At 49.1% G+C, this 26,869-nt stretch overlaps 2 protein-coding genes, 2 non-coding genes and 1 pseudogene across 4 annotated transcripts in view; 2 read left to right on the top strand and 3 right to left on the bottom strand.

Annotated features, from left to right (window-relative positions):
* Positions 1–19,598, top strand: part of LOC131765823 (uncharacterized) — a 40,223-nt gene extending 20,625 nt beyond the window's left edge. Inside the window, exons 7-13 of the mRNA XM_067020492.1 lie at positions 4,920–5,042; positions 5,141–5,213; positions 5,364–5,493; positions 5,586–5,663; positions 5,962–6,043; positions 18,770–18,872; positions 19,535–19,598. Of these exons, the coding sequence (XP_066876593.1) occupies positions 4,920–5,042; positions 5,141–5,213; positions 5,364–5,493; positions 5,586–5,663; positions 5,962–6,043; positions 18,770–18,872; positions 19,535–19,598 (653 nt within the window). The remainder of the gene's footprint in view (positions 1–4,919; positions 5,043–5,140; positions 5,214–5,363; positions 5,494–5,585; positions 5,664–5,961; positions 6,044–18,769; positions 18,873–19,534) is intronic.
* The window catches only part of RPS8 (ribosomal protein S8), a 396,253-nt gene that overhangs the window by 323,765 nt on the left and 45,619 nt on the right, over positions 1–26,869 (top strand). The gene's annotated exons all lie outside the window — the stretch shown is intronic.
* Positions 11,470–11,585, bottom strand: LOC131747339 (U5 spliceosomal RNA). Its single transcript, XR_009332869.1, has one exon. It is a non-coding gene; the product is annotated as a U5 spliceosomal RNA (small nuclear RNA).
* LOC131747335 (U5 spliceosomal RNA) lies at positions 20,129–20,244 on the bottom strand. The gene has a single exon (XR_009332868.1). It is a non-coding gene; the product is annotated as a U5 spliceosomal RNA (small nuclear RNA).
* Positions 22,209–25,971, bottom strand: LOC131765744 (MARCKS-related protein-like; annotated as a pseudogene).

The raw sequence follows: 26,869 nt of genomic DNA, 5'->3' as shown, positions 1-26,869 counted from the left end.
AATTTCATTAAAATATCCTCATCCATTCATTTTTACCCTGAATGTTCACCTAGCCACTTCTTGCTGCAGGAAAAGCTATCTGAGGCACAGGTTGGCATTTTTTCCAGGGCATCCTGGCACTAAGGTGCCACCAGCTTGTGCCTGGGAAGAGCCCAGCGACTACTGAGAGCTGCGCTGCAGCTGACCAGGCCGCTATAGTCAGATATGAGGAGGAGCCAACCACTCAGACCCCAAAACCAAGCAGCACTAATTCAAGAAAAGGGAAGAAAAGGTTTCACAACCAAACAATAAAAGAACAGGTGAGAAAGACTTGTGGATTGCAGGCACCAGGCTATAGCTGCCAAGTGGCCAGAGGCATCCCAGGCTGCATTTTTATCCAGGTGGGAGAGCGTTTGGGTGAAGACGGGGAGGCTCAGTGTCCTGGTCCCTTTCCCTCCACAGGGTTGCTGGCTCTGTGATTCCAAATTAGAACCATATCTGAGCAATAAGAGGTTGGGGTAGGGTGTAGTTGGGATTATGAGGGCTACCCCAGGACACCTGGATGAAAGAGAAAGTGCCGAAGCAGTGGCCAGCTGTTTCTGAAGCAGCTTGGCCCACAGAGGAAAGGGGCTGTCCCAGAGGCCTGTCCCCAGAGTACCAAGCACTGGAAGGGGTGGCACCAGACATCCTTGAGGATCTTCCTCATGGGAGAGTAACTCTTTGATTCTGTGATTGGGAAGAACAGGCTGACACCAACTGGGGTTCATTCCAGGAATGCAAAGCTGGTTCAATACCCCAAAGTCAACTAGTTTAATGTACCAAATTAACAGACTAAAGAAGGAAAATCACATTATTGTATATCAATCATTGCAGAAAATGCATGTGACAAAATTCACAACTCATTCGTAATGTAAAATTCTCAGAAAAATAGGACTAGAGAAGAGCTTCCCCAGGAATTCGCTGGCGCTTCAGTGGTTGGGACTCCACACTTTCACTGCCAAGGGCCCGGTTCAATTCCTGGTTGGGGAACTACGATCCCACAAGCCATGCGGCACGCCTTGGGTGGAGGGGGGGGAGAAAAACGGAAAGAGTGAGAGAACAACTTCCCCATCTTGATAAAAAGCATCTACAAAAAAAGAAAATCTACAGCTAACATTATACTTAATAACGAAAGACTGAATGCTTTCCCCCTAAATTCAGGAACAGAGCCACTGTGTCTGCTAAAGGATTACTTCTAGCAAAAGAAAAATAATCCTAGGAGACAATTCTCTACAGGTCTTTCACGTTTCTGCATACCTTGTAAATGAAATACTTACTGTTCTTTGTTCCAGACTACCTTTTCAAGGATGTTTGTTTAGCAAACAGCTTTGGAAAATAAAGATAGTTTCGGGACTTCCCTGGTGGCGCAGTGCTTAAGAATCTGCCTGCCAATGCAGGGGACTCACGTTTGATCCCCGCTCCGGGAAGATCCCACACACCACGGAGCAACTAAACCTGTGTGCCACAACTGCTGAGCCTGCGCTGTAAAGCCTGCGTGCCAAAACTACTGAAGCCCGCGCGCCTAGAGCCCGTGCTCCGCAACAAGAGAAGCCACCACGATGAGAAGCCCGCGCACCGCAAAGAAGAGTAGACCTTGCTCGCCGTAACTAGAGAAACCCCGCGTGCAGCAACAAAGACCCAATGCAGCCATAAATAAGTAAGTAAGTGAATAAATAAATAAATGATAAAGTCCATACATTTAAAAAAAGAAAGGAAAAGAAAGATAGTGTCCCCTTTAGAGCAAAGGGCAGGCATACTTACTGACTGCTATATAACATTCAGGTTCTCTGAAATCAGGGTCCCTCTTTGTAATAAAATCCATTGCATAACCAGGCATTCATCTGTGTTACTTCCATGGGACTTGGGGGCAAAGGGAACTGATGCAAAAAGAGAAAACCCATATAATCAATATGAAGACTATAAAAGGAGACATCATTATAGATGGTACTTTCATTAAAATGATTTTTTAAATGACATACTGAAAACTTCTTGCAATCTGTTTGAAAATTTAGATGAAAACAGTGAGAAAACATAATTTACCAAGACATACTCGAGAAGTAGAAAACCCAGACTGTCCTCTAACCATTAAAGAAAATGAATCAGTGATTAATGTTTTCCGTAAGATCAGAAGCTTCAGAGAATTCTATCAAACATTCAAGAAAAAATTCTAGTCTTAAACTCTTCCAGACATTAGAAAAAGATAGTATATCTTTTCCAAAAATCCCATTCACAGATTCTCCTGGAGGAGTGCCCATAGCACAGGAATAGACACCAGCCTTGGAGAGTGACAATCAGTTAAGGAGAGAGTGGCAAATGTAGCTAAGTGTACTCTGGCCTCTCTTCACATCACTTGTCTTTTTTTGTTTTTTTGTTTTTTTCAGCTGCCGTTGGGTCTCCGTTGTGGTGCGTGGGCTTCTCGTTGCAGTGGCTTCTCTTCTTGTGGAGCGCTGGCTCAGTAGTTGAGGCACGCAGGCTCAGCAGCTGTGGCGCACGGGCTTAGTTGCTCCACGACGTGTGAGATCTTCCCAGGCCAGGGCTCGAACCCGTGTCCCCTGCATTGGCAGGCGGATTCCTAACCACTTGCCACCAGGGAAGTCCCAGATCGCTTGTCTTTTACCTTTTACTAAAGATTTTGTGGAGAGGAATGTGTGGGAGGTTGCCTTCTCATCTAAGAGGGAAAGTTTCCAATGTTTCATCTATTAGGTATGACCTTTGCTATAGTTTTTTTGTAGATAGCTCTTACCCCACTGAGATTCCATTTTTTCAAACTTTCTTTCTATTAAGATGATATATGTGCATTCCTAGATGGCACATTATTCCTTTTACATACTGCTAGACTCAATTTGCTAATATTTTGTGTAGAATTTTTGCACCTATGTTCACGAGTAAGGTTGCTATATAACTCCTCTAGAGCCTCACTTACAGCTGGGGGCAGCGAATCAGAGAACCCAGTTCCCAACCTACAACTTAAATTTGGAACTGCTTTCTAAAACAACAAGTTGGCTGTTATCTTCTATTTCTTAACTAGGAAACTCTTGATATTTCTACCCATCAGCCATTTGTCTTTGAAAACCCACATACTTACCCTTATTTGAGTAAAACCTCAAAAGAGTCCACTACCAATTCTCAAGTGTTTCCCTCCACGAAAGTCTTTACAACACACAAAAGATGTCATTAAACTGGGGAGAAATGTGTATGTGTGCACCATGCATGCCCATCCTCCCATATACTCGTTGGTCCCCCAACGTGGGCGGTGCCTTTGTACCTGCCAACAAAAGCCTTTCTTCCACTGTGGAGAATTACCCCCTAAACATGTTCTTACTGGGTAAAAGCTCCTGACAAGAAAATAAAAGGTGGGACTTCCCTGGTGGCGTAGTGGCTAAGAATCCACCTGCCAACGCAGGGGACACGGGCGCGAGCGCTGATCCGGGAAGACCCCACATGTCGCCGAGCAACTAAGCCCGTGCGCCACAACTACTGAGCCCGAGTGCCACAACTACTGAAGCCCCCGCGCCTAGAGCCGGTGCGCCACAACAAGAGAAGCCACCGCAAGGAGAGGCCCGCGCAGCGCAACAAAGACTAGCCCCCCTGCTCGCCACAACTCGAGAAGGCCCGTGCACAGTAACAAAGACCCAACGCAGCCATAAATAAATAAATAGATTTTTTTTAATGTTTTTAAAAAGAAAATAAAACATTAATTTTTGTTTTTCAAACAGATAATACTGTTAATATTTCTCACGTAGTCGACACTGCCTTCCGGTATGCAGATGAGCTAGTCAGGGAAACAACTTTGCCCTCGAAGTAAGTGGAGAGGCCAGCAGCACTTGACTCTGCAGCTGGGGGGACAGCTCATTTCTGAGCCCTGTCTTCCATGCAGCAAGCACTTGTGTTTACCCGCTGTCCTATCACACCACATTACCTGCCTGCCCCCTTCCAGCTCTGCCTGTCTGGGGTTCTTTTCCCTTTACAGAAATAGTCAGTCCTCTGCCATCTTCCCAGGCTCTCCCACAGCCCACTGACCCCTTTTATAGCACTTGTCACCAAACTGTTCGCCGGGCACAAGAGGCGTCCTATGCAGACTTGCCAAAAGGCTGAGTCGATGCCGGATGGAATGAATGACTGCGAAGCAGCTACAGAAAATGCCCTCTTTAAATTCTAGTCCCCTCCTCCTTCCTAACCGAATCTTTCCCTCCTTTTGCCTCCACCACTACCTAGCTCTGGTACCTTAGGCAAGTGCTTTACCTCCCTGTGCCTCATTCCCTCAAATGTCCCATAGGGATAAGTCATCGTGCTATTGCAAAATGAAGCTCGTTGGTCACAGGGAGCGTCACTGGGACGCTGAACGGAGAGCCCTCAGCACAGAGCCTAGGCAAACAAGGCCTCAATAAGGGTTCGTCAGAAAGGGAAGCTTCTCTCAACTGCTGTCTACCTTGCCTCCTTTCTCATTTTCTGCTCCACATCCCCACCCACTTGCTCTGTCTCCCTCTCACCCCTTGTCTTTCCCCATCCGGTCTCCCTTTGAAGACCCCCGGTCCTTCCCTCCTCCACCAAACCTTCTAGATTCCTCAAAGCCCTTTGGCGGCCCTACCTCTGTGGGGTCTCCAGCTCTTTTCAGCCTCTGAGCCTCCAACCCTTCTTCCTCCGGCTCTGGCTGGTTCTGTGAGTCCCAGGGCGCCTCGGCCTCCTCCTCCCTCTCCCCTTGAACCACGAGCTCCAGAAGGGCAGGACTGAGGGGTCGCCGGCCCAGCTCCCCCCACGCCTGGCACAGTGCTGGCCAGTAAGAGGTGCTAAGAAAGGTCGATAAAGAGTTCGGGGGGCAGGGGGTGCTGCTTCCCGGCGAGGGCGAGGGCGAGGGCGGGGAGTGGAGCGGCGTGCCTCTCCAGCGCCCCTGCCTTCCCCAGCCATCGAGCTGATCAAGGACCTGGTCAACTACGACGTGTGCCCGGCGCTGCTCAAGGGCCTCGTGGCGCTGCTGATACCGTCCTTCAAGGAGACCAGCAAACAGCAGTCCCAGATCGTCAGCGGTAGGGACCCGCTGGGATCGGGGTGGTGGACCCCGACGGGGCAGGGTGGAAGACGAGGGCGAGGGGTCCTCCAGCCTCACGGCCGCTCCCTCCTCCAGACTCTTCGGTTCTGCAGCTCGCCGCCCACCTGCCGTTGTTCTTGCAGCAGGCCGCGGCCGCCAAGGCCATCGGGTAAGCGGGCGGCAGGTGGTGGGCGGATGCGGCAAGCCAGGCCCGGCGCTGCCCGCGGGCCCCCAAGAGCGCTCCGGCCGCCGGAGGGTCCCACGGGGCCACCGCAGCCCGAATCCCACCCCCACCTCCCCCACGCCACCCCCCGCCCAGGATCCTGGCGCGAGGCAACACGAGCCTGGCCGAGGAGATGCTGCCCCTGCGCGTGGTGCACAGCCTCATGGCCGCCATGGGCAACATGGACCACAGCAACAGCCAGCGGCAGGCCAGCCTCACGCTAGAGGTGCGCCGGGCGGCCGGGCGGCGGGCGGCGTGGCCGCGCGGCGGGCCCAGCGCGTGGGCACGGCAGTCACGCCCCCTCGCCCGCCCACGCAGTACTTTGTGCAGTTATTCCCAGCGGTGGAGGAGCACGTGCGCAGGGCCATGGGGGAGGAACTCTACAAGCTCTTCCGTGTAAGTGCTCCCGCCCCGCCGCACCCCGCGGGACAGCACAGTCCCCCCGTGCGCACCCCAGCGCACGACCCCTCCCCTTGTACACCCCACACACACATCGGCCTCGGGGCCGGCGGCGGGAGGGACTGCCCTGGCTTGGGCTTCTCCACCTGGCACCCTTCCAAGGTCCCCTTTCCTGCCCTTCCAGTCAGGCCTAGAGCCTGACCGCAGCCTGCAACCTCCATCTGCCCACGCCCAACTCCAAGTCCAGGCTGCCTGCCCTGGCATCCAGCCCAGTTCCCCTTGCTCCTGTCCTCAGAGCAACGCCGAGGACTTGTACGGGAAAATAGATAGCATTCAGGCGGACATCTTGGCGGCCAACAAAGTCAATGTCACCAAAGGTGAGTGGGGTGTGAGGGGGCCTGGAGCAGAGGTGCGGCGGCACCCAGACTCAGGCTCATCTCCCTGTCCCCAGAGCTGTATCTCAGTGGCCTCTTCGACAGCACCATGAGCTCTTACTTTGGACACTGTAATCAGGGTCAGGTGGCCTACATCACACACTTCCAGAAGGAGGCTGTGGAAGAAAAGGAGTAACAGAGCCTCCAAGGCAAGCCAGGAGGCCAAGGCTGTGTGGCAGGGAAGCCTGGCAGAAGGAAGGAGCCGGGGCCAAGCTCCGGTTGACTCCTCTTGGCCCTTGGTGGGAGGCTGGGGTTCTGCCCGCCAGAAGGGGAAAAGGAGAGCTGGCTGGGAAGGGTTCAATAAACAAACAGTCTCGCTATCTATCTGGTGTCCGTGTGTGGAGGGCAGAGGGAGATCGAGTGAGAGTTATGATGATGGGTCGGGGTGCCTCTGCTCACCAAGGAAAAACGCTGGTCTGAGCGGAAGGACCACCAACGTCGTAGAAGATTCAAGGGCACAGCCTGAGGAGCGGGCCTTACCTCAGCTCCCTGCTGGCCCCTGCGCTCTCCCCTCCAGGACACCACACCCACCTGGTTTTCCTCCTGCCTCTCCGGTTGCTTCCTTTCATTCTCTTCCGCTGATTCCTCCTCTTCAACCCAGCTTCCTTCAAGGTGGAGTGAGGCAGGACTCTGACCTGGAGCCTCTTCCCTACGTTTACACCCTGGTGATTCCATTGCTTTAAATACCACTTCTGTGCAACGACTCCCACATTTCTAGTTCCAGCTAAACATTTCTACCTCATTGTGTTGTCCACGAAAAATTTAATCAGTCGATCTAAGAAAGCAATGGAAAATTTTATTCGAGCCAAATTGCGGCGTATAAGCCGGGAACAGCCTCTCAGAAAGCTCCTCCAAGAACTGTTCTGCCCGTGAGAGGTCAAAGCACAGTTATCCAGGGCCTTGTACGTTAAGTGACGTACACGGTGACGTTCACACGATCCAGATCGACTCCGACAAAGCAAGTAATGGGTCACGGGTCATCATGGCCCCTTACAAGATCAAGAAGGAAGGTTATCTCCTAAGGAGTTATCCCGTTGGTACTAGAGGAGAATGTTGCTCTTCACAGTTGCGCGGGTATTTCTGCCGATGGGGAGGTTGGTCGATGCATGATGCAGATACGCAATGCACAGTAGAGGGAGGAGAGGAGGCCAAAGGGCAGAGGAAATTTTTTATGTTCAAATTTTCCTTGACTTGCTTTAGAATATGGATTTGTATTTCATCAGTGTCCAAAACTGAACTCCCAGTCCTGTGCCATCTTCCCCAACTCAACTGATGGCAACTCATCCTTCCTGCCACTCAGCACAAAATCGTGGTGTTCTCCCTGATGTCTCTCTTTAACCTCTGGATCCATTCTGTCTGTTGACTCTACCTTCCAAATAAATCCAGAATCCAACTATGTCTCACTACCTCCATTGCTAATACTCGGGTCCAAGCCACCATCATCTCTCCTCTAGGTGACTCTGCTTTCTGCCCCATTCTCTTTGTCAACACAGCAGCCAGAGCGGTCCTTGTAAACTTCACATTCTGTCACTCTGCTCAGAACCTTGCAGGGCTCTCCATTTCACCGAGTAAAGCCCAAGCCCTGACTGTTATGGACTCCAGGGTGATCTAGTCTCCCATGACTTCCGAACTCTCTCCTACTTCTCTCTCTCTTCTTCACTGGGCTCCAGACACACTGGCTGTGTGGTCCTTGAAGTTGACAAAACAAGCTCCTGCTTTAGGGCTTTTGTGCAGACTTTTCTGCTGAGCACTTGAGAGAGGTTCTTTTCCTAGAACTCTCACCCCAGGTGTCTGCGTGGCTAACACCTTGACCTCCTTTCAACTCTTTACACAAAAGGTATCTTCTCAGGACTGCACTGGTGGTGCAGTGGACAAGACTCCGTGCTCCCAATACAGGGGGCCAGGGTTCGATCCCTGGTCAGGGAACTAGATCCCACGTGCATGCCACAACTAGGGACCTGGCGAGCCACAACTAAGGAGCCCGCCTGCCGCAACTAAGACCCGGTGCAACCAAAAAAATAAACAATTTTTTTTTAAATCAAAGTTATCTTCTCAGGGAGGGTTACCCTTTTTTAAGTCGCATCCCACACTGCCAACCCCTATACTCTGACCCCCGACCCCTCTGCCACTGCTGTTTTTTCCATAGCACTTATTTATGTGTTATTTATTTATTGTCTGTCTCCCCACCTGAATGTAAGCTCCAGCAGGGCAGGGATATTTGTTTTCATTACCGATATATCCCAAATGCTGAGAACAATGCCTGGCACATATGAATGAATGACCGAGTCACTGTGAGGGAACTGTCCCTCAAAGTCAGAGGACATGAAGTCAGATGGCAGTAATTCTCCAGGGTGCCACAAGAGGGCATCACCGGCCCTGATCTTGTTGGTCAAAGGCAGCCTAACTTACCCCAAACTGGGATTTTGAGCCTCAGCTTTCCTCTATTTGGGCGGAGGGAGGAGAGAAAAGTTAACGAAATATCGGTATGTTTTCCATAAAGCTAAATGCATTTCCTGTTTTAAAGACGTGTCCTGTCCTTCGGTGTCAAGTCACTCTTACTGTTTTTAGTCTTGGAATGGCCTTTTTGTAGAATCATGACTCAAAACATCACTACCCCAGAAATATTTTGGAAATTTTACTAACTGGAAAATCCAAAAATCTCTAAACCACTGGTCTGAGATGATAATAGTTTAATAACAATGGAACTTTTAAAAAATGAAATCTGAAGGGACTTCCCTGGTGGTCCAGTGGCTAAGACTCCACGCTCCCAATGCAGGGGGCCCAGGTTCGATCCCTGGTCAGGGACCTAGATCCCGCATGCTGCAACTAAGCGTTCTCATGCCGTAGCTAAAGATCATACGTACCGCAGTTAAGACCTGACTCAGCCAATTAAATAAATATTCTTCAAAATAAATAAATAAGAATGAAATCTTAAGTATAATACAAATATCCAAAACAAACATACGTTACATGAAATTTATCACTACACATTTACTTTCCCCCAACTTTTTATTTCCAAAAGTTCAAAACTACAAAAAGTTGAAAGAATGAGTACCTATGACACATTTTCTTTCTCTCTCTGTTTACTGGGCTATTTGAAAGTTTCAGATGTCACGACATTTCACTACTCAATATTTCACATTACGTGTCTACTAAGAATAAGGCCGTTCTCCTACATAATTACTATATCATTATTGTGGTAGTGTGAGTCATAGCCTCCAAATACATCCACATCCTAATCCCAGGAACCTGTAGATATGTTACTTCACATGGTAAAAGGGATTTTGCAGGTGTGATTAGGGATCTTGAGATGGCGGGACTCTCCTGGATTATCTAGCTGGGCCCCAGGTAATTACGAGGGTCTTTACACGGCAGGAGGATCCAGAGTTAGTTAGGAGATGACACGACAGAAGCAAGAGATTTGGAGTGCAAGGAAGGGGTCACAGGCCAAGGAATGAAGGCAGCTTTCTGAAGGCAAGGGAACAGATTCTCCCTTGAAGCCTCTAGAAAGGAATGCAGCCCTGTCAACACCTTAATTCTAGACTCCTGACCTCCAGAACTGTAAGACAATACATTTGGGTTGTTTTAAGTCACCAAGCGTGTGATAACTTGTTACAGCAGCAAGAAAACAAATACAATTATCAATTCAATAATGTCACGTGAAATAGAGTACATATTACAATTTCCACAAAGGTACCAAAAGTGTACCTCTGCTTTCTTCCTGCCTTCCTTTTCTTGGTGTGTTAGGGGGTTTTGTTCAGGATCCAGTTAAGGTTTGTATATTGCATTTGATTGTCATGGAGTATAAGCTTTTTGTGTCTGTCTAATTTATGTATTATATTCATTTGGGGCTGGGTCGGGTCTTCGTTGCTGCGCGCGGGCTTTCTCTAGTTGCGTGGAGCGGGGGCTGCTCTTCGTGGCGGTGCGCGGGCTTCTCACTGCGGTGGCTTCTCTTGTTGCCGAGCACGGGCTCTAGGCGCGCGGGCTTCAGTGCTTGTGGCACTCAGGCTCAGTAGCTGTGGCACGCGGGCTCTAGAGTACAGGCTCAGCAGTTGTGGTGCCTGGCCTTAGTTGCTCCGCGGCATGTGGGATCTTCCGGGACCAGCGCTCGAAGCCGTGTCCCCTGCAGCGGCAGGCGGATTCTTAACCCCTGCACCACCAGGGAAGCCCTACGCTTACTTCTAAAGTTAAAATTTATAGCAATTACTTGCTGTCTTGATCCACATTAGAAACTGGAAACTACAGATGATCTTGAGCATTTCCTTCTCTTGTTTTGGGGGGGCCGAGCCGCGCGGCCTGCTGCGTTTCAGTTCCCCAACGAGGGATAGAACCCACGACCTCGGCACTGGAAGCGTGGAGCCGCAAGCACTGGGCCGCCAGGGAATTGCTAGGGTTTCTTATTTTGAACAGTTCTACGTTTAAGGCTAAACTACCTCATCACCAAGTTTATATATAAATATGTAGCATACAAAAATCAACCAACTATACTTCAATTTCTTTGAAGTTTTTAAAAAAGCCAAGTTACACAAGTGCAGCAGTTAGAACCACAGTCCCAGAGAGGTGGGCCTCGCCGGAGGTGCTCACGTACTGCCTTGAAAAACCTTTGCAAACACATATATACCCAAGCCTGAACTTGAATTCAAGACCTAACCAAAGCCAGCTTAAGCGGATAGTCTACAGCTAGCAACCGTCTATTGGACGACTGACTGCTCTGTGCCAGGCCGCGTGCCGGGCACAAGAAGCAGTTAAAGTTTATGCCTGCTGGTCGCCAACGTGCGAACATAAACCCGAAGCCCTAGGAACAAAGTGTGTTCTCCAGCTCTATGAGTACTTCAGTTCCATATCACTGTGGGGGACGCTCGCGCTAAGGAAGCCGGTTGGACGGACGGACGGACGGACGGACGGGCGGAGAGGGGGTCCGCTTCTGCCGTGCCTTGTTCTTCTCCTCCCCGTCCCACCCACGGGTGCTGCCTCCCTCAAACCAGGATCAATTCCCTCTCCCCACAATACCACACGACTCCACAAACACCAGCAGCACCATCCACACCAGGCCCGCTTCCTGAAGACAACCTCACAGGAACACGACACGACACTCGGCCTCCACAGACGAGCGCTTACGCGGGTTCCGAAACTTCACGGACGTAACGCTCTTCATCGCGAGCACACCAACAAAAACAACTATCAAAGTGGAAACAAAACAAACCCGAAAAAAAACCCTGGGGAGAAAGCCAAACGCGGACACACCCTCGCAAAAACGATCTGCAAGCGAGTCAAGACAGCGTTGCCGCCCCCTCAAACGCGTGCAATACTAGCCCGTAGAGAGAGACACAGCGAAGCACAAAACACTCTGCTTTTGACACCTGCTTATCAGCCTTGTGAAAACAAGGCTTCAAAAAATTGACGAGAAACTCGGAATTGTTTCTCTCCACGGAAATCTTTAGTAAAAGGCGAAAGATTTATGCGTTTTGAAGAGAAACCAGAGTATGGCGTCACACCCTCTCACACCCTCCTCGGCTAACTGTAAGTCCCAACACACCAATGGTAACTACTTACCCGCAAACAACCAGTGAGTTCTGCCATTATTTCAGAAAATTCTGTGAAAATATCCTGACTTCCAGCGGGGCCGGGAGTCAAAAGAAATAGAAGAATCTAGCCTTTTGAAAGTAGGCAAGATCCCGAATACAGTGCATTGTGGGTATGTAAATGAAGCAGAGTCACCAACCTCGCGCTTCAGCAAATGCCTTCCTTTATTAGTTTTCCTGCTCGGTCTAGAGCCACCACCAGGGGGCGGAGCAGAAGCCAGATAGGAATATAGTCGCCGAGTCCAACCAGACAGTCTGTTTTATTTTGTTGGTTTTTTGTTGTTTTTTTTCTCTAAGGGACGACATTTATTCCTTTTCCAAATGTTACAGTAAGACCAGGGGGAAGAAAATGGTCTCAGCAGTTAGAAAAAAAAAAAAAAGTGCAAATCTGGGGTTTGGCCGTTAAAAGTTATTTACAACAATGTGGGGGGGAGGGAAGAAAAGAAGTTGTTTCCCATTACAGACCTCCCCCCAACCCCAAAGCTTAACACTTGCTTACAAGTCAAAAAAGAGACACAGTTGATTCACAAGCTGGAGGTTGGAACTTGAGTAAGACATTTAGAGAAACCTAGACAAGGGCAGTGTCCGCCCCAGCCCAGGTGCCACTGTAGGCACAGCACAAGAGCCTACAAACAGCAGGGGAAGGTGGACACTCAGGGTTTGGGAGTGTAGGCACCCCCACCTCTGGCTCAGGGATTTGGGGAGTAAACATAACCTACTTGGAGAAGAACTGGGGACGACAACCAGCAAACTGCCTTCTGCGCGGCTGGGGACAGGGAAGGAGGTAGGGCCAGGGGCAGGAGAATTTCACATCACTGACCTAACTTGGGAAACTGCAAGGGACCATCTTCAACTGGCCTTAAGAGCAAGAGCAGATGGATGATGGTGTTGCCGAAATATCAGCTTCCCTGTGCACCAAGGCCGAACAGAAATACGGAGACAGAGATTTTGGAGGAAGAGAGAGATGGCTTTATTTTTCTGCCAGGCAGAAGGGAAGACACAGCAGGCTGGTGCCTGGAGAACTGTGCCCCCAGCTCCTTCGGGAATCGGAAAAGATTTTATATGTGGGGCTCGCAGTCTGGCATATATGATAAGGATCAAAATAGTGAAGGTCTTGCCTTCTTCTTCTTCCTGCGTTATTTCAAAACAGTCACGGCTGGCATCAGGCAGCCCGGTAATTGGGTCCGTTTGTCTCGGGGCTGTTGGCCTGCGACCTTTTTTCTGAAATGCAGATGCTACAGGGGGTGATTTGCTACAAGGCAGTGGAGGATGTAATTCACATAATGTTAAAGAGTCATAGGTTCGGGATGTCCCTGGTGGCACAGTGGTTAAGAATCCACCTGCCAGGGCTTCCCTGGTGGCGCAGTGGTTGGGAGTCCGCCTGCCAATGCAGGGGACACGGGTTCGTGCCCCAGTCCGGGAAGATCCCACGTGCCGCGGAGCGGGTGGGCCCGTGAGCCATGGCCGCTGAGCCTGCGCGTCTGGAGCCTGTGCTTCGCAACGGGAGAGGCCACAACAGTGAGAGGCCCGCATATCACTAAATAAATAAATAAAGAAAGAAAGAAAGAATCCACCTGCCAATGCAGGGGACACGGGTTCGAGCCTTGGCCCGGGAAGATCCCACATGCCAAGGAGCGACTCAGCCCATGTGCCACAACTACTGAGCCCGAGTGCCACAACTCCTGAAGCCCGTGCGCCTACAGCCCGTGCTCTGCAACAAGAGAAGCCACCCAGTGAGAAGCCCGCGCACTTCAACGAAGAGTAGCCCCCGCTCACCGCAACCAGAGAAAAGCCCGCGCACAGCAACAAAGACCCAACGCAGCCAAAAATAAAAGTAAATGCATGAGTGATTCAGCGGGGAATTCCCTGGCGGTCCAGCAGTTAGGACTCGGTGCTTTCACTGCCGCAGCCCAGGTTCGATCCCTGGTCGGGGAACTAAGATCCCACAAGCCGAGTGGCCCGGCCAGAAAACAAACAAACAAAAAAAAGTGATTCAGTGAATAAATTTTCATTTTGCCAAGGATCCCCATACATAATCAAGAAGCAGATACATAATCAGTGAAGGCTCAAGCATTTAGTGCAAAGTGAAGAGGCAGAACCAGGTAGTTGTCTCCTGGAGAGCTTGGTCCCATGTGGGCAGAGAATGCCATTGGTGGTCAGGGAAATTTCATTAAAATATCCTCATCCATTCATTTTTACCCTGAATGTTCACCTAGCCACTTCTTGCTGCAGGAAAAGCTATCTGAGGCACAGGTTGGCATTTTTTCCAGGGCATCCTGGCACTAAGGTGCCACCAGCTTGTGCCTGGGAAGAGCCCAGCGACTACTGAGAGCTGCGCTGCAGCTGACCAGGCCGCTATAGTCAGATATGAGGAGGAGCCAACCACTCAGACCCCAAAACCAAGCAGCACTAATTCAAGAAAAGGGAAGAAAAGGTTTCACAACCAAACAATAAAAGAACAGGTGAGAAAGACTTGTGGATTGCAGGCACCAGGCTATAGCTGCCAAGTGGCCAGAGGCATCCCAGGCTGCATTTTTATCCAGGTGGGAGAGCGTTTGGGTGAAGACGGGGAGGCTCAGTGTCCTGGTCCCTTTCCCTCCACAGGGTTGCTGGCTCTGTGATTCCAAATTAGAACCATATCTGAGCAATAAGAGGTTGGGGTAGGGTGTAGTTGGGATTATGAGGGCTACCCCAGGACACCTGGATGAAAGAGAAAGTGCCGAAGCAGTGGCCAGCTGTTTCTGAAGCAGCTTGGCCCACAGAGGAAAGGGGCTGTCCCAGAGGCCTGTCCCCAGAGTACCAAGCACTGGAAGGGGTGGCACCAGACATCCTTGAGGATCTTCCTCGTGGGAGAGTAACTCTTTGATTCTGTGATTGGGAAGAACAGGCTGACACCAACTGGGGTTCATTCCAGGAATGCAAAGCTGGTTCAATACCCCAAAGTCAACCAGTTTTATCTACCAAATTAACAGACTAAAGAAGGAAAATCACATTATTGTATATCAATCATTGCAGAAAATGCATGTGACAAAATTCACAACTCATTCGTAATGTAAAATTCTCAGAAAAATAGGACTAGAGAAGAGCTTCCCCAGGAATTCCCTGGCGCTTCAGTGGTTGGGACTCCACACTTTCACTGCCAAGGGCCCGGGTTCAATTCCTGGTTGGGGAACTACGATCCCACAAGCCATGCGGCACGCCTTGGGTGGAGGGGGGGGAGAAAAACGGAAAGAGTGAGAGAACAACTTCCCCATCTTGATAAAAAGCATCTACAAAAAAAGAAAATCTACAGCTAACATTATACTTAATAACGAAAGACTGAATGCTTTCCCCCTAAATTCAGGAACAGAGCCACTGTGTCTGCTAAAGGATTACTTCTAGCAAAAGAAAAATAATCCTAGGAGACAATTCTCTACAGGTCTTTCACGTTTCTGCATACCTTGTAAATGAAATACTTACTGTTCTTTGTTCCAGACTATCTTTTCAAGGATGTTTGTTTAGCAAACAGCTTTGGAAAATAAAGATAGTTTCGGGACTTCCCTGGTGGCGCAGTGCTTAAGAATCTGCCTGCCAATGCAGGGGACTCACGTTTGATCCCCGGTCCGGGAAGATCCCACACACCACGGAGCAACTAAACCTGTGTGCCACAACTGCTGAGCCTGCGCTGTAAAGCCTGTGAGCCACAACTACTGAAGCCCGCGCGCCTAGAGCCCGTGCTCCGCAACAAGAGAAGCCACCACGATGAGAAGCCCGCGCACCGCAAAGAAGAGTAGACCTTGCTCGCCATAACTAGAGAAACCCCGCGTGCAGCAACAAAGACCCAATGCAGCCATAAATAAGTAAGTAAGTGAATAAATAAATAAATGATAAAGTCCATACATTTAAAAAAAGAAAGGAAAAGAAAGATAGTGTCCCCTTTAGAGGAAAGGGCAGGCATACTTACTGACTGCTATATAACATTCAGGTTCTCTGAAATCAGGGTCCCTCTTTGTAATAAAATCCATTGCATAACCAGGCATTCATCTGTGTTAACTTCCATGGGACTTGGGGGCAAAGGGAACTGATGCAAAAAGAGAAAACCCATATAATCAATATGAAGACTATAAAAGGAGACATCATTATAGATGGTACTTTCATTAAAATGATTTTTTAAATGACATACTGAAAACTTCTTGCAATCTGTTTGAAAATTTAGATGAAAACAGTGAGAAAACATAATTTACCAAGACATACTCGAGAAGTAGAAAACCCAGACTGTCCTCTAACCATTAAAGAAAATGAATCAGTGATTAATGTTTTCCGTAAGATCAGAAGCTTCAGAGAATTCTATCAAACATTCAAGAAAAAATTCTAGTCTTAAACTCTTCCAGACATTAGAAAAAGATAGTACATCTTTTCCAAAAATCCCTGTCACAGATTCTCCTGGAGGAGTGCCCATAGCACAGGAATAGACACCAGCCTTGGAGAGTGACAATCAGTTAAGGAGAGAGTGGCAAATGTAGCTAAGTGTACTCTGGCCTCTCTTCACATCACTTGTCTTTTTTTGGTTTTTTTTTTTTTTTTTCAGCTGCCGTGGGGTCTCCGTTGTGGTGCGTGGGCTTCTCGTTGCAGTGGCTTCTCTTCTTGTGGAGCGCTGGCTCAGTAGTTGAGGCACGCAGGCTCAGCAGCTGTGGCGCACGGGCTTAGTTGCTCCGCGACGTGTGAGATCTTCCCAGGCCAGGGCTCGAACCCGTGTCCCCTGCATTGGCAGGCGGATTCCTAACCACTGTACCACCAGGGAAGTCCCAGATCGCTTGTCTTTTACCTTTTACTAAAGATTTTGTGGAGAGGAATGTGTGGGAGGTTGCCTTCTCATCTAAGAGGGAAAGTTTCCAATGTTTCATCTATTAGGTATGACCTTTGCTATAGGTTTTTGTAGATAGCTCTTACCCCACTGAGATTCCATTTTTTCAAACTTTCTTTCTATTAAGATGATCTATGTGCATTCCTAGATGGCACCTTATTCCTTTTACATACTGCTAGACTCAATTTGCTAATATTTTGTGTAGAATTTTTGCACCTATGTTCACGAGTGAGGTTGCTATATAACTTCTCTAGAGCCTCACTTACAGCTGGGGGCAGCGAATCAGAGAACCCAGTTCCCAACCTACAACGTAAATTTGGAACTGCTTTCTAAAACAACAAGTTGGCTGTTATCTTCTATTTCTTAACTAGGAAACTCTTTATATTTCTACCCATCAGCCATTTGTCTTTGAAAATCCACATACTTACCCTTATTTGAGTAAAACCTCAGAAGATTCCACTACCAATTCTCTAGTGTTTCCCTCCACGAAAGTCTTTACAACACACAAAAGATGTCATTAAACTGGGGAGAAATGTGTATGTGTGCACCATGCATGCCCATCCTCCCATATACTCGTTGGTCCCCCAACGTGGGCGGTGCCTTTGTACCTGCCAACAAAAGCCTTTCTTCCACTGTGGAGAATTACCCCCTAAACATGTTCTTACTGGGTAAAAGCTCCTGACAAGAAAATAAAAGGTGGGACTTCCCTGGTGGCGTTGTGGCTAAGAATCCACCTGCCAACGCAGGGGACACGGGCGCGAGCGCTGATCCGGGAAGACCCCACATGTCGCCGAGCAACTAAGCCCGTGCGCCACAACTACTGAGCCCGAGTGCCACAACTACTGAAGCCCCCGCGCCTAGAGCCGGTGCGCCACAACAAGAGAAGCCACCGCAAGGAGAGGCCCGCGCAGCGCAACAAAGACTAGCCCCCCTGCTCGCCACAACTCGAGAAGGCCCGTGCACAGTAACAAAGACCCAACGCAGCCATAAATAAATAAATAGATTTTTTTTAATGTTTTTAAAAAGAAAATAAAACATTAATTTTTGTTTTTCAAACAGATAATACTGTTAATATTTCTCACGTAGTCGACACTGCCTTCCGGTATGCAGATGAGCTAGTCAGGGAAACAACTTTGCCCTCGAAGTAAGTGGAGAGGCCAGCAGCACTTGACTCTGCAGCTGGGGGGACAGCTCATTTCTGAGCCCTGTCTTCCATGCAGCAAGCACTTGTGTTTACCCGCTGTCCTATCACACCACATTACCTGCCTGCCCCCTTCCAGCTCTGCCTGTCTGGGGTTCTTTTCCCTTTACAGAAATAGTCAGTCCTCTGCCATCTTCCCAGGCTTTCCCACAGCCCACTGACCCCTTTTATAGCACTTGTCACCAAACTGTTCGCCGGGCACAAGAGGCGTCCTATGCAGACTTGCCAAAAGGCTGAGTCGATGCCGGATGGAATGAATGACTGCGAAGCAGCTACAGAAAATGCCCTCTTTAAATTCTAGTCCCCTCCTCCTTCCTAACCGAATCTTTCCCTCCTTTTGCCTCCACCACTACCTAGCTCTGGTACCTTAGGCAAGTGCTTTACCTCCCTGTGCCTCATTCCCTCAAATGTCCCATAGGGATAAGTCATCGTGCTATTGCAAAATGAAGCTCGTTGGTCACAGGGAGCGTCACTGGGACGCTGAACGGAGAGCCCTCAGCACAGAGCCTAGGCAAACAAGGCCTCAATAAGGGTTCGTCAGAAAGGGAAGCTTCTCTCAACTGCTGTCTACCTTGCCTCCTTTCTCATTTTCTGCTCCACATCCCCACCCACTTGCTCTGTCTCCCTCTCACCCCTTGTCTTTCCCCATCCGGTCTCCCTTTGAAGACCCCCGGTCCTTCCCTCCTCCACCAAACCTTCTAGATTCCTCAAAGCCCTTTGGCGGCCCTACCTCTGTGGGGCCTCCAGCTCTTTTCAGCCTCTGAGCCTCCAACCCTTCTTCCTCCGGTTCTGGCTGGTTCTGTGAGTCCCAGGGCGCCTCGGCCTCCTCCTCCCTCTCCCCTTGAACCACGAGCTCCAGAAGGGCAGGACTGAGGGGTCGCCGGCCCAGCTCCCCCCACGCCTGGCACAGTGCTGGCCAGTAAGAGGTGCTAAGAAAGGTCGATAAAGAGTTCGGGGGGCAGGGGGTGCTGCTTCCCGGCGAGGGCGAGGGCGAGGGCGGGGAGTGGAGCGGCGTGCCTCTCCAGCGCCCCTGCCTTCCCCAGCCATCGAGCTGATCAAGGACCTGGTCAACTACGACGTGTGCCCGGCGCTGCTCCAGGGCCTCGTGGCGCTGCTGATACCGTCCTTCAAGGAGACCAGCAAACAGTGCCTGGCCTTAGTTGCTTTGCGGCATGTGGGATCTTCCGGGGCCAGCGCTCGAACCCGTGTCCCCTGCAGCGGCAGGAGGATTCTTAACCCCTGCACCACCAGGGAAGCCCTACGCTTACTTCTAAAGTTAAAATTTATAGCAATTACTTGCTGTCTTGATCCACATTAGAAACTGGAAACTACAGATGATCTTGAGCATTTCCTTCTCTTGTTTTTGGGGGGCCGCGCCGCGCGGCCTGCTGCGTTTCAGTTCCCCAACGAGGGATAGAACCCACGACCTCGGCACTGGAAGCGTGGAGCCGCAAGCACTGGGCCGCCAGGGAATTGCTAGGATTTCTTATTTTGAACAGTTCTACGTTTAAGGCTAAACTACCTCATCACAAAGTTTATATATAAATATGTAGCATACAAAAATCAACCAACTATACTTCAATTTCTTTGAAGTTTTTAAAAGAGCCAAGTTACAGAAGTGCAGCAGTTAGAACCACAGTCCCAGAGAGGTGGGCCTCGCCAGAGGTGCTCACGTACTGCCTTGAAAAACCTTTGCAAATACATATACCCAAGCCTGAACTTGAATTCAAGACCTAACCAAAGCCAGTTTAAGCGGATAGTCTACAGCTAGCAACCGTCTATTGGACGACTGACTGCTCTGTGCCAAGCCGCGTGCCGGGCACAAGAAGCAGTTCAGGTTTATGCCTGCTGGTCGCCAACGTGCGAACATAAACCCGAAGCCCTAGGAACAAAGTGTGTTCTCCAGCTCTATAAGTTCTTCAATTCCATATAACTGTGGGGGACGCTCGCGCTAAGAAAGCCGGTTGGACGGGCGGGGCGGGGGCGGGGGGTCCGTTTCTGCCGTGCTTTGTTCTTCTCCTCCCCGTCCCACCCACGGGTGCTGCCTTCCTCAAACCAGGATCAACTCCGTCTTCCCACAATACCCCACGACTCCACGAACACCAGCTGCACCGTCCACACCAGGCCCGCTTCCGGAAGACAACCTCACAAGAACATAACACAACATTTTACCGATTGTCATCGCGAGAACACCAACAAAAACAACCCTAATGGTGGACACAAAACGAACCGTAAAAAAAAAAAAAAAAAAAATTCTGTGGTTGAAACCAAATCCTGACACACCCCTTCTAAAAAAACCCTGCAATGGAGTCGCAACACCGTTGTCGATTTTTCAGCGGATGGGGTCTTTTCTCAGGGTCGTCCCGCAACACAAAGTTCTTTTCTTTCTGTACAGTCTTATTAGCCTTGTAAAAACAAGGCCTCAAAAAATTGACAAAAAACTCGGAATTGTTTCTCTCCACGGAAATCTTTAGTAAAAGGCGAAAGATTTATGCGTTTTGAAGAGAAACCAGAGTATACCTTCATGTTTTCTCACACCCTCCTCGACTAACTGTAAGTCCCAAGACACCAATGGTAACTACTCACCCGCAAACAACGAGTGAGTTCTACCATTATTTCAGAATATTCTGTGAAAACGTGCTGACTTCGAGCGGGGCGGAAGTCACAAGAAATAGAAGAATCTAGCCTTTTGAAAGTAGGCAAGATCCTGAATGCAATGCATTGTGGGTATGTAAATGAGGTAGAGTCACCAACCTCGCGCTTTGGCAAAAGCCTTCCTTTATTAGTTTTCCTGCTCGATCTAAAGCCACCACCAGGGGGCGGAGCAGAAGCCAGATAGGAATATAGTCGCCGAGTCCAACCAGACAGTCTGTTTTATTTTGTTGGTTTTTTGTTGTTTTTTTTTCTCTAAGGGACGACATTTATTCCTTTTCCAAATGTTACAGTAAGACCAGGGGGAAGAAAATGGTCTCAGCAGTTAGAAAAAAAAAAAAAAGTGCAAATCTGGGGTTTGGCCGTTAAAAGTTATTTACAACAATGTCGAGGGGAGGGAAGAAAAGAAGTTGTTTCCCATTACAGACCTCCCCCCAACCGCAAAGCTTAATACTTGCTTACAAGTCAAAAAAGAGACACAGTTGATTCACAAGCTGGAGGTTGGAACTTGAGTAAGACATTTAGAGAAACCTAGACAAGGGCAGTGTCCGCCCCAGCCCAGGTGCCACTGTAGGCACAGCACAAGAGCCTACAAACAGCAGGGGAAGGTGGACACTCAGAGTTTGGGAGTGTAGGCACCCCCACCTCTGGCTCAGGGATTTGGGGAGTAAACATAACCTACTTGGAGAAGAACTGGGGACGACAACCAGCAAACTGCCTTCTGCGCGGCTGGGGACAGGGAAGGAGGTAGGGCCAGGGGCAGGAGAATTTCACATCACTGACCTAACTTGGGAAACTGCAAGGGACCATCTTCAACTGGCCTTAAGAGCAAGAGCAGATGGATGATGGTGTTGCCGAAATATCAGCTTCCCTGTGCACCAAGGCCGAACAGAAATACGGAGACAGAGATTTTGGAGGAAGAGAGAGATGGCTTTATTTTTCTGCCAGGCAGAAGGGAAGACACAGCAGGCTGGCGCCTGGAGAACTGTGCCCCCAGCTCCTTCGGGAATCGGAAAAGATTTTATATGTGGGGCTCGCAGTCTGGCATATATGATAAGGATCAAAATAGTGAAGGTCTTGCCTTCTTCTTCTTCCTGCGTTATTTCAAAACAGTCACGGCTGGCATCAGGCAGCCCGGTAATTGGGTCCGTTTGTCTCGGGGCTGTTGGCCTGCGACCTTTTTTCTGAAATGCAAATGCTACAGGGGGTGATTTGCTACAAGGCAGTGCAGGATGTAATTCACATAGTGTTAAAGAGTCATAGGTTAAGGATGTCCCTGGTGGCACATTGGTTGAGAATCCGCCCGCCGATGCAGAGGACACGGTGTTTGTGCCCCGGTCCAGGAACATCCCACATGCTGCGGAGCGGCTGGGCCCGTGAGCCATGGTCGCTGAGCCTGTGTGTTCGGAGCCTGTGCTTCGCAACGGGAGAGGCCACAGCAATGAGAGCCACGCGTACCGCAAAAAAAAAGAGTATAAGTTTAGCTTTGTGAAGTACAAATCTAGGTACAGACACTATAGGTTAGTAACAGTTTAAAAAAAAAACTAGGAGTGATTAAGTCTTTCAGGCCAGGTTATGTTTCTTCTATAGCCTGTTCACTGTTCCCTTTATATTCCTTGTTCTAAGGAGAGGGAAAACTTCATTTCTATTTTTGCTGCAACAATGGGAGAATGCACAGGAGGGAGAGGAGGAGAGCAAACGTGGCTAGGGGGCAACAGCTTCTTCCCTTCTGGGCACAGGAAGGCAGCCAGGGCACCAGGTCAAGGCAGTGACCTCATAAGGACAGCACAGTTTTTGCAGTTTAGAGATCACCCAATTGCCCCCACCCAGCTACTCATTCTGCTTGCTCGCTGGTGTAGGGCCCCCAGGTAGTGGACTGGATGCTCTGCGCCTGGGGCCCTGCCTCTTCTGTGTCTCCCCCCTTGCAGGCAGCACCAGCCTCTGCCCCTTTGGCGTGGGGCTCCGGGCTCTCTGGTGGCCGCAGCCTTCCCTTCCTGGGCAGTGCCTCCCTCGCTGCAGGCACCGACCTCCCCCTGCTCCTGCCCTTACCCTGTGGGTGAGGAGGCAGACGAGTCACCCCCTCCCTCCTTCCGATTTCTCTTGAAGGATAGGCCACTCAATTTGAAAGCCTTCTTCAGAGAGAATTTCTTCTTCTTGGAGGTCTCCTTGGCGGGGGTTGGGGAGGGAAGCTCCCCCTTGGCCTCAGCGCCCTGGCTAGGGGGTGCTGGCTTGATGGCATCGCCAGTGGCCCCGGCTGCCTCCTCTGTTCCGTTCGGGGGGGGGGACTTCCCTTCACCTTTGGGGGAGAAGTCTCCATTGCTTTTCACGCGGCCGTTCTCCTGTCTGTTGACCTTAGCGGGGAGGCGCCTGCTGCCTCCTCAGTGGTCACGTAGCCCCCGGGAGCCTTGGAGCTCTGACTGCCCAGGGTGGGGCTTCTGCTGGGGGCGCCCCGAGCTGTCCCGGGCTCGCGCCCTCAGGGGATAGTTCAGTTGGGTGGGCCTAGCCGGCGGAGAGGGTGGGGCTCGCGCCTGAGGGGGAAGGGGGAGGGGATCCAGCTGCACCCCACTCCGCGTCCGACCTGCCAGCGGTGCCCGTACAGCTCCGCGCCTGAATGCGTGTTTGTTTCTTTATTTAAGTACATTTGATACAGATTGCCAACAAACACATGAAAGAATGCTCAATATCATTAATCATTAGAGAAATGCAAATCAAAACTACAATGAGATATCACCTCACACCGGTCAGATTGGCCATCATCAAAAACTCTAGAAACAATAAATGCTGGAGAAGGTGTGGAGAAAAGGGAACCCTCTTGCACTGCTGGAGGGAATGTAAATTGATACAGCCACTATGGAGAACAGTATGGAGGTTCCTTAAAAAACTACAAATAGAACTACCATATGATCCCGCAATCCCACTACTAGGCATATACCCTGAGAAAACCATAATTCAAAAAGAGTCATGTACCAAAATGTTTATTGCAGCTCTATTTACGATAGCCAGGACATGGAAGCAACCTAAGTGTCCATCGACAGATGAATGGATAAAGAAGATGTGGCACATACATACAATGGAATATTACTCAGCCATAAAAAGAAATGAAACTGAGTTATTTGTAATGAGGTGGATAATCCTGGAGTCTGTCATACAGAGTGAAGTAAGTCAGAAGGAGAAAAACAAATACCGTATGTTAACACATATATATGGACTCTAAGAAAAAAACAATGTCATGAAGAGATTAGTGGTAGGACGGGAATAAAACACAGACCTACTAGAGCATGGACTTGAGGATATGGGGAGGGGGAAGGGTAAGCTGTGACGATGTGAGAGAGTGGCAGGGACATATACACACTACCAAATGTAAATTAGATAGCTAGTGGGAAGCAGCCGCATAGCACAGGGAGATCAGCTCAGTGCTTTGTGACCACCTAGAGGGGTGGGATAGGGAGGGTGGGAGAGCGGGTGATGCAAGAGGGAAGAGATATGGGAACATATGTATATGTATAACTGATTCACTTTGTTGTAAAGGAGAAACTAACACACTATTGTAAAACAGTTATACTCAAATAAAGATGTTAAAAAAAATAAGTACATTTGATTTACAATATTATGTTAGTTTCAGGTGTACAGCATAGTGATTCAGTATTTTGGCAAATTATACTCCATTATAGATTATAGATAATGGCTATAATTTCCTGTGCTATACAGTATATCCTTGTTGCTTACCTATTTTATGACTTTGTTTTATAATACTCCAAATAAAAATTTCTCTTGAATTAAAAAAATTAAAATTGAATATTTTTAAAGAGGCTTGAAAATGATTGTTTTCATACATTGATGCAACAAAAATGTATGGAACACTGTTTCAAACCCTGTGCTAGGCCCTAAGAGACAGGTATGTGTGATGAGCACTAATGACAATTTCAGTGACACATAGGCTGAGCAATAAAGGATCCATAGAAGTAGTGTGGTGAGGGGGGTCTAGGCAGAGAGGCACCATGAGCAGTGTGAGCCTGAGAGGTAAAAGGACAAGAGGCTAAATGACAGAGATGAGCTTGGGTCTTCAGTGCCAAACTAAGACTTTGGATTTACCTTGAGAACAATGGGAAACCTCTGAAAAGCTTTAAAGAATAATATAATCAGATTAGTGTTTTGAAGCAGCATCAGCATCACCTGGTGTTATCAGTATTATGAGTTGAATTGTGTCCCCCCTCCTCCAAATTCATATGTTGAAATGCTAACCCCCATTCCTCAGAATGTGACTTCTTCGTTTGGAAATAAAGTCACTGCAGATGTAATTAGTTTAAATGAGGCCCCCAGAACTGTCAGACAATAAAGTTCTGTTAAGCCACCCAGTTTGTGATGCTTTGTCATGGTACCCTAGAAAATACACCTAATATACCTGTGTACTTGTTAGAAATGCAAATGATTGGGCCACACCTCAGACCTACTGAATCAGAAACTCCAGGTGGGACCCAGGTACCTGCATGTTAACAATCCTCCACATGATTCTGATGCAGGCTAAGTTGAGAACCACTGGACACCCATTCTGGCTAAAGTAAGGAGACTGGAGGGCAAGACGTTTGGGAGATGATTTAGGACTGAACAATAAAGCCAGAGAGAAATAGAAGGCAGCCTGGACCAGGGGACTGCATGGATTGCTCAAGGAGAAAGTGGAAAGTGAGGAGAGGAAAAAAAGTCTAGGATAGGTCCCTAGAGAACAGTGGCCTAGGGGAGGCGCGGCAGCACAGAAATCAAGGGTAGTGCACCACAACTAGAGAAGCCTGCACCACAACGAAGAGCCCACACTGCAACGAAAGATCCCACACGCCTCAAGGAAGACCCCCTCGAGGCCGCAACTAAGACCCAACGCAGCCCAAAAAAAGAAAAAGAAAGAAATCAAGGGCAGAAAATAAGTTTCCAGAAGGGAGTAGTTAGCTCTGTCAAATGAGTGATCAAGTGAGGTGGGGACGGCAAAGTCCATTGGATTCAACAACAGGGCAGTTGCTGGTGACCACGGGGGTGGGGGGGTGATGGAAGCCCAACTGCAGGGAGCTGACGGGGGGAGGCCATGGGAGGTAGAGAACTCAGTCAATACTTCTGAGACATTGGGCCTGTAAAGCCAAATAGAGCCGGTAGCTGGAAGGGGTGTGGGATTAATGGCAGCCTCCCTCTGCCCCTTTTGTTAATATTAGGAGAGTGTTAAACATGCTTAAACACCTTGGGAAGGAGCCAGTACAGATGGAGAGAGTGAAGAGCCTCGAGAGAGAAATTAAAGGACAGATGAAGGAAGTTGGGGAGCGGGAGGGGAGGAGGATGGAGGTCAAGTGAGGTAAGAGGAAGAATCCAGACTCCGACTCCAAGGTGGCAGGAGGAGGAGGGGAGGGAGAGGGTGCAGTAGTAACCACCACAGTGAAGATCTCTGTGGAGCTGGCCCTCCATCCTATCTCTCACCAGCAGTTCCTCCTCCTCCCTCCCCTCTGGCCCTTATATTCTTCTACCTTGTCAGCATCTGCCCTGGAGCAGCTGAACTGCTGGAAAAATCAGACAACTGAGCCAGGCCTCTGATGAAGGTCCGGATATTACTCGACATGTCTCTAGTTGGCTCTGCTTCCCACTCTCGAGGCACTCACTATATACCTTTTTCTCTCACTGAAACCACCCCACACCTCCTCCCCAGCTCTCAAGTTCAGCAGATAACCCCACTACAGAAGTCGCTGAGAAAGCAGAAGCTACTTCCTTATCTTCCCACCCCCCAACCTAACAGCGCCCAGCAGAGGGCCCCTTCCTCTGCCCACCTCCTATCAAAGACCATCTCCCACTGCGCTGCTTCCACTCAGTCCCCTCCAGGGCACCAGCTATCTTTCCTCCCGGCCGGTTCATCCCTGCAGGCCAGGTTGCCTCCATCAACTCCCAGCTGAAAAAGAAAGGGAGAGGGTAAGACGGTGGAGGGGAGGACTGGAAGGGGCAGCGGGGGAGGGGAGGGGAGGGGAGGATGAACTCACTAGACCTACATCACCCTCCAACTGCATTCTCCTTTTGGAATATAGTGATCAACCACAACAAAGAAAAAACTTCACTGGGTATTTTTGTTTCAGAGAAAAATTCGGACGGAAATCTCTTTATTAAAAACAAACTTTCCTACAGCCGCAAGAGAACAAATGAAACTTTCATTCTAAACAATAAGTTTCCACTGAGTTTCACCTCCAGAAGCTTAGTAGTCTTTACTGTGGATGCATTTACATCAACTGGTACCATTTTGAATTAATTAATTTTCATACTAGATGTTTTAAATGACTTTTGTAATTATCTAAACAGTGCTTTGAAATTGATTCAAACAGCAGAGATTTCAGGATACATTTAGGTGAAATAACTTCTGTAGTAAAACAGAGTTCTTAGTTTTTCCCCTTGTCTCTACTTCCTCACTCCTCATTCTTTATTACTTTAAAAATTCATTATGAACTATTTCTAGCTCCACAGAAGAGTGTAGA

The sequence above is a fragment of the Kogia breviceps genome, chromosome 1, assembly GCF_026419965.1.
Source record: "Kogia breviceps isolate mKogBre1 chromosome 1, mKogBre1 haplotype 1, whole genome shotgun sequence".
Classification (NCBI taxonomy): Eukaryota; Metazoa; Chordata; class Mammalia; order Artiodactyla; family Physeteridae; genus Kogia; species Kogia breviceps.
The sequence above is the reverse complement of the archived record's forward strand: the minus strand, read 5'-3'. Positions and strand labels throughout refer to the sequence as shown.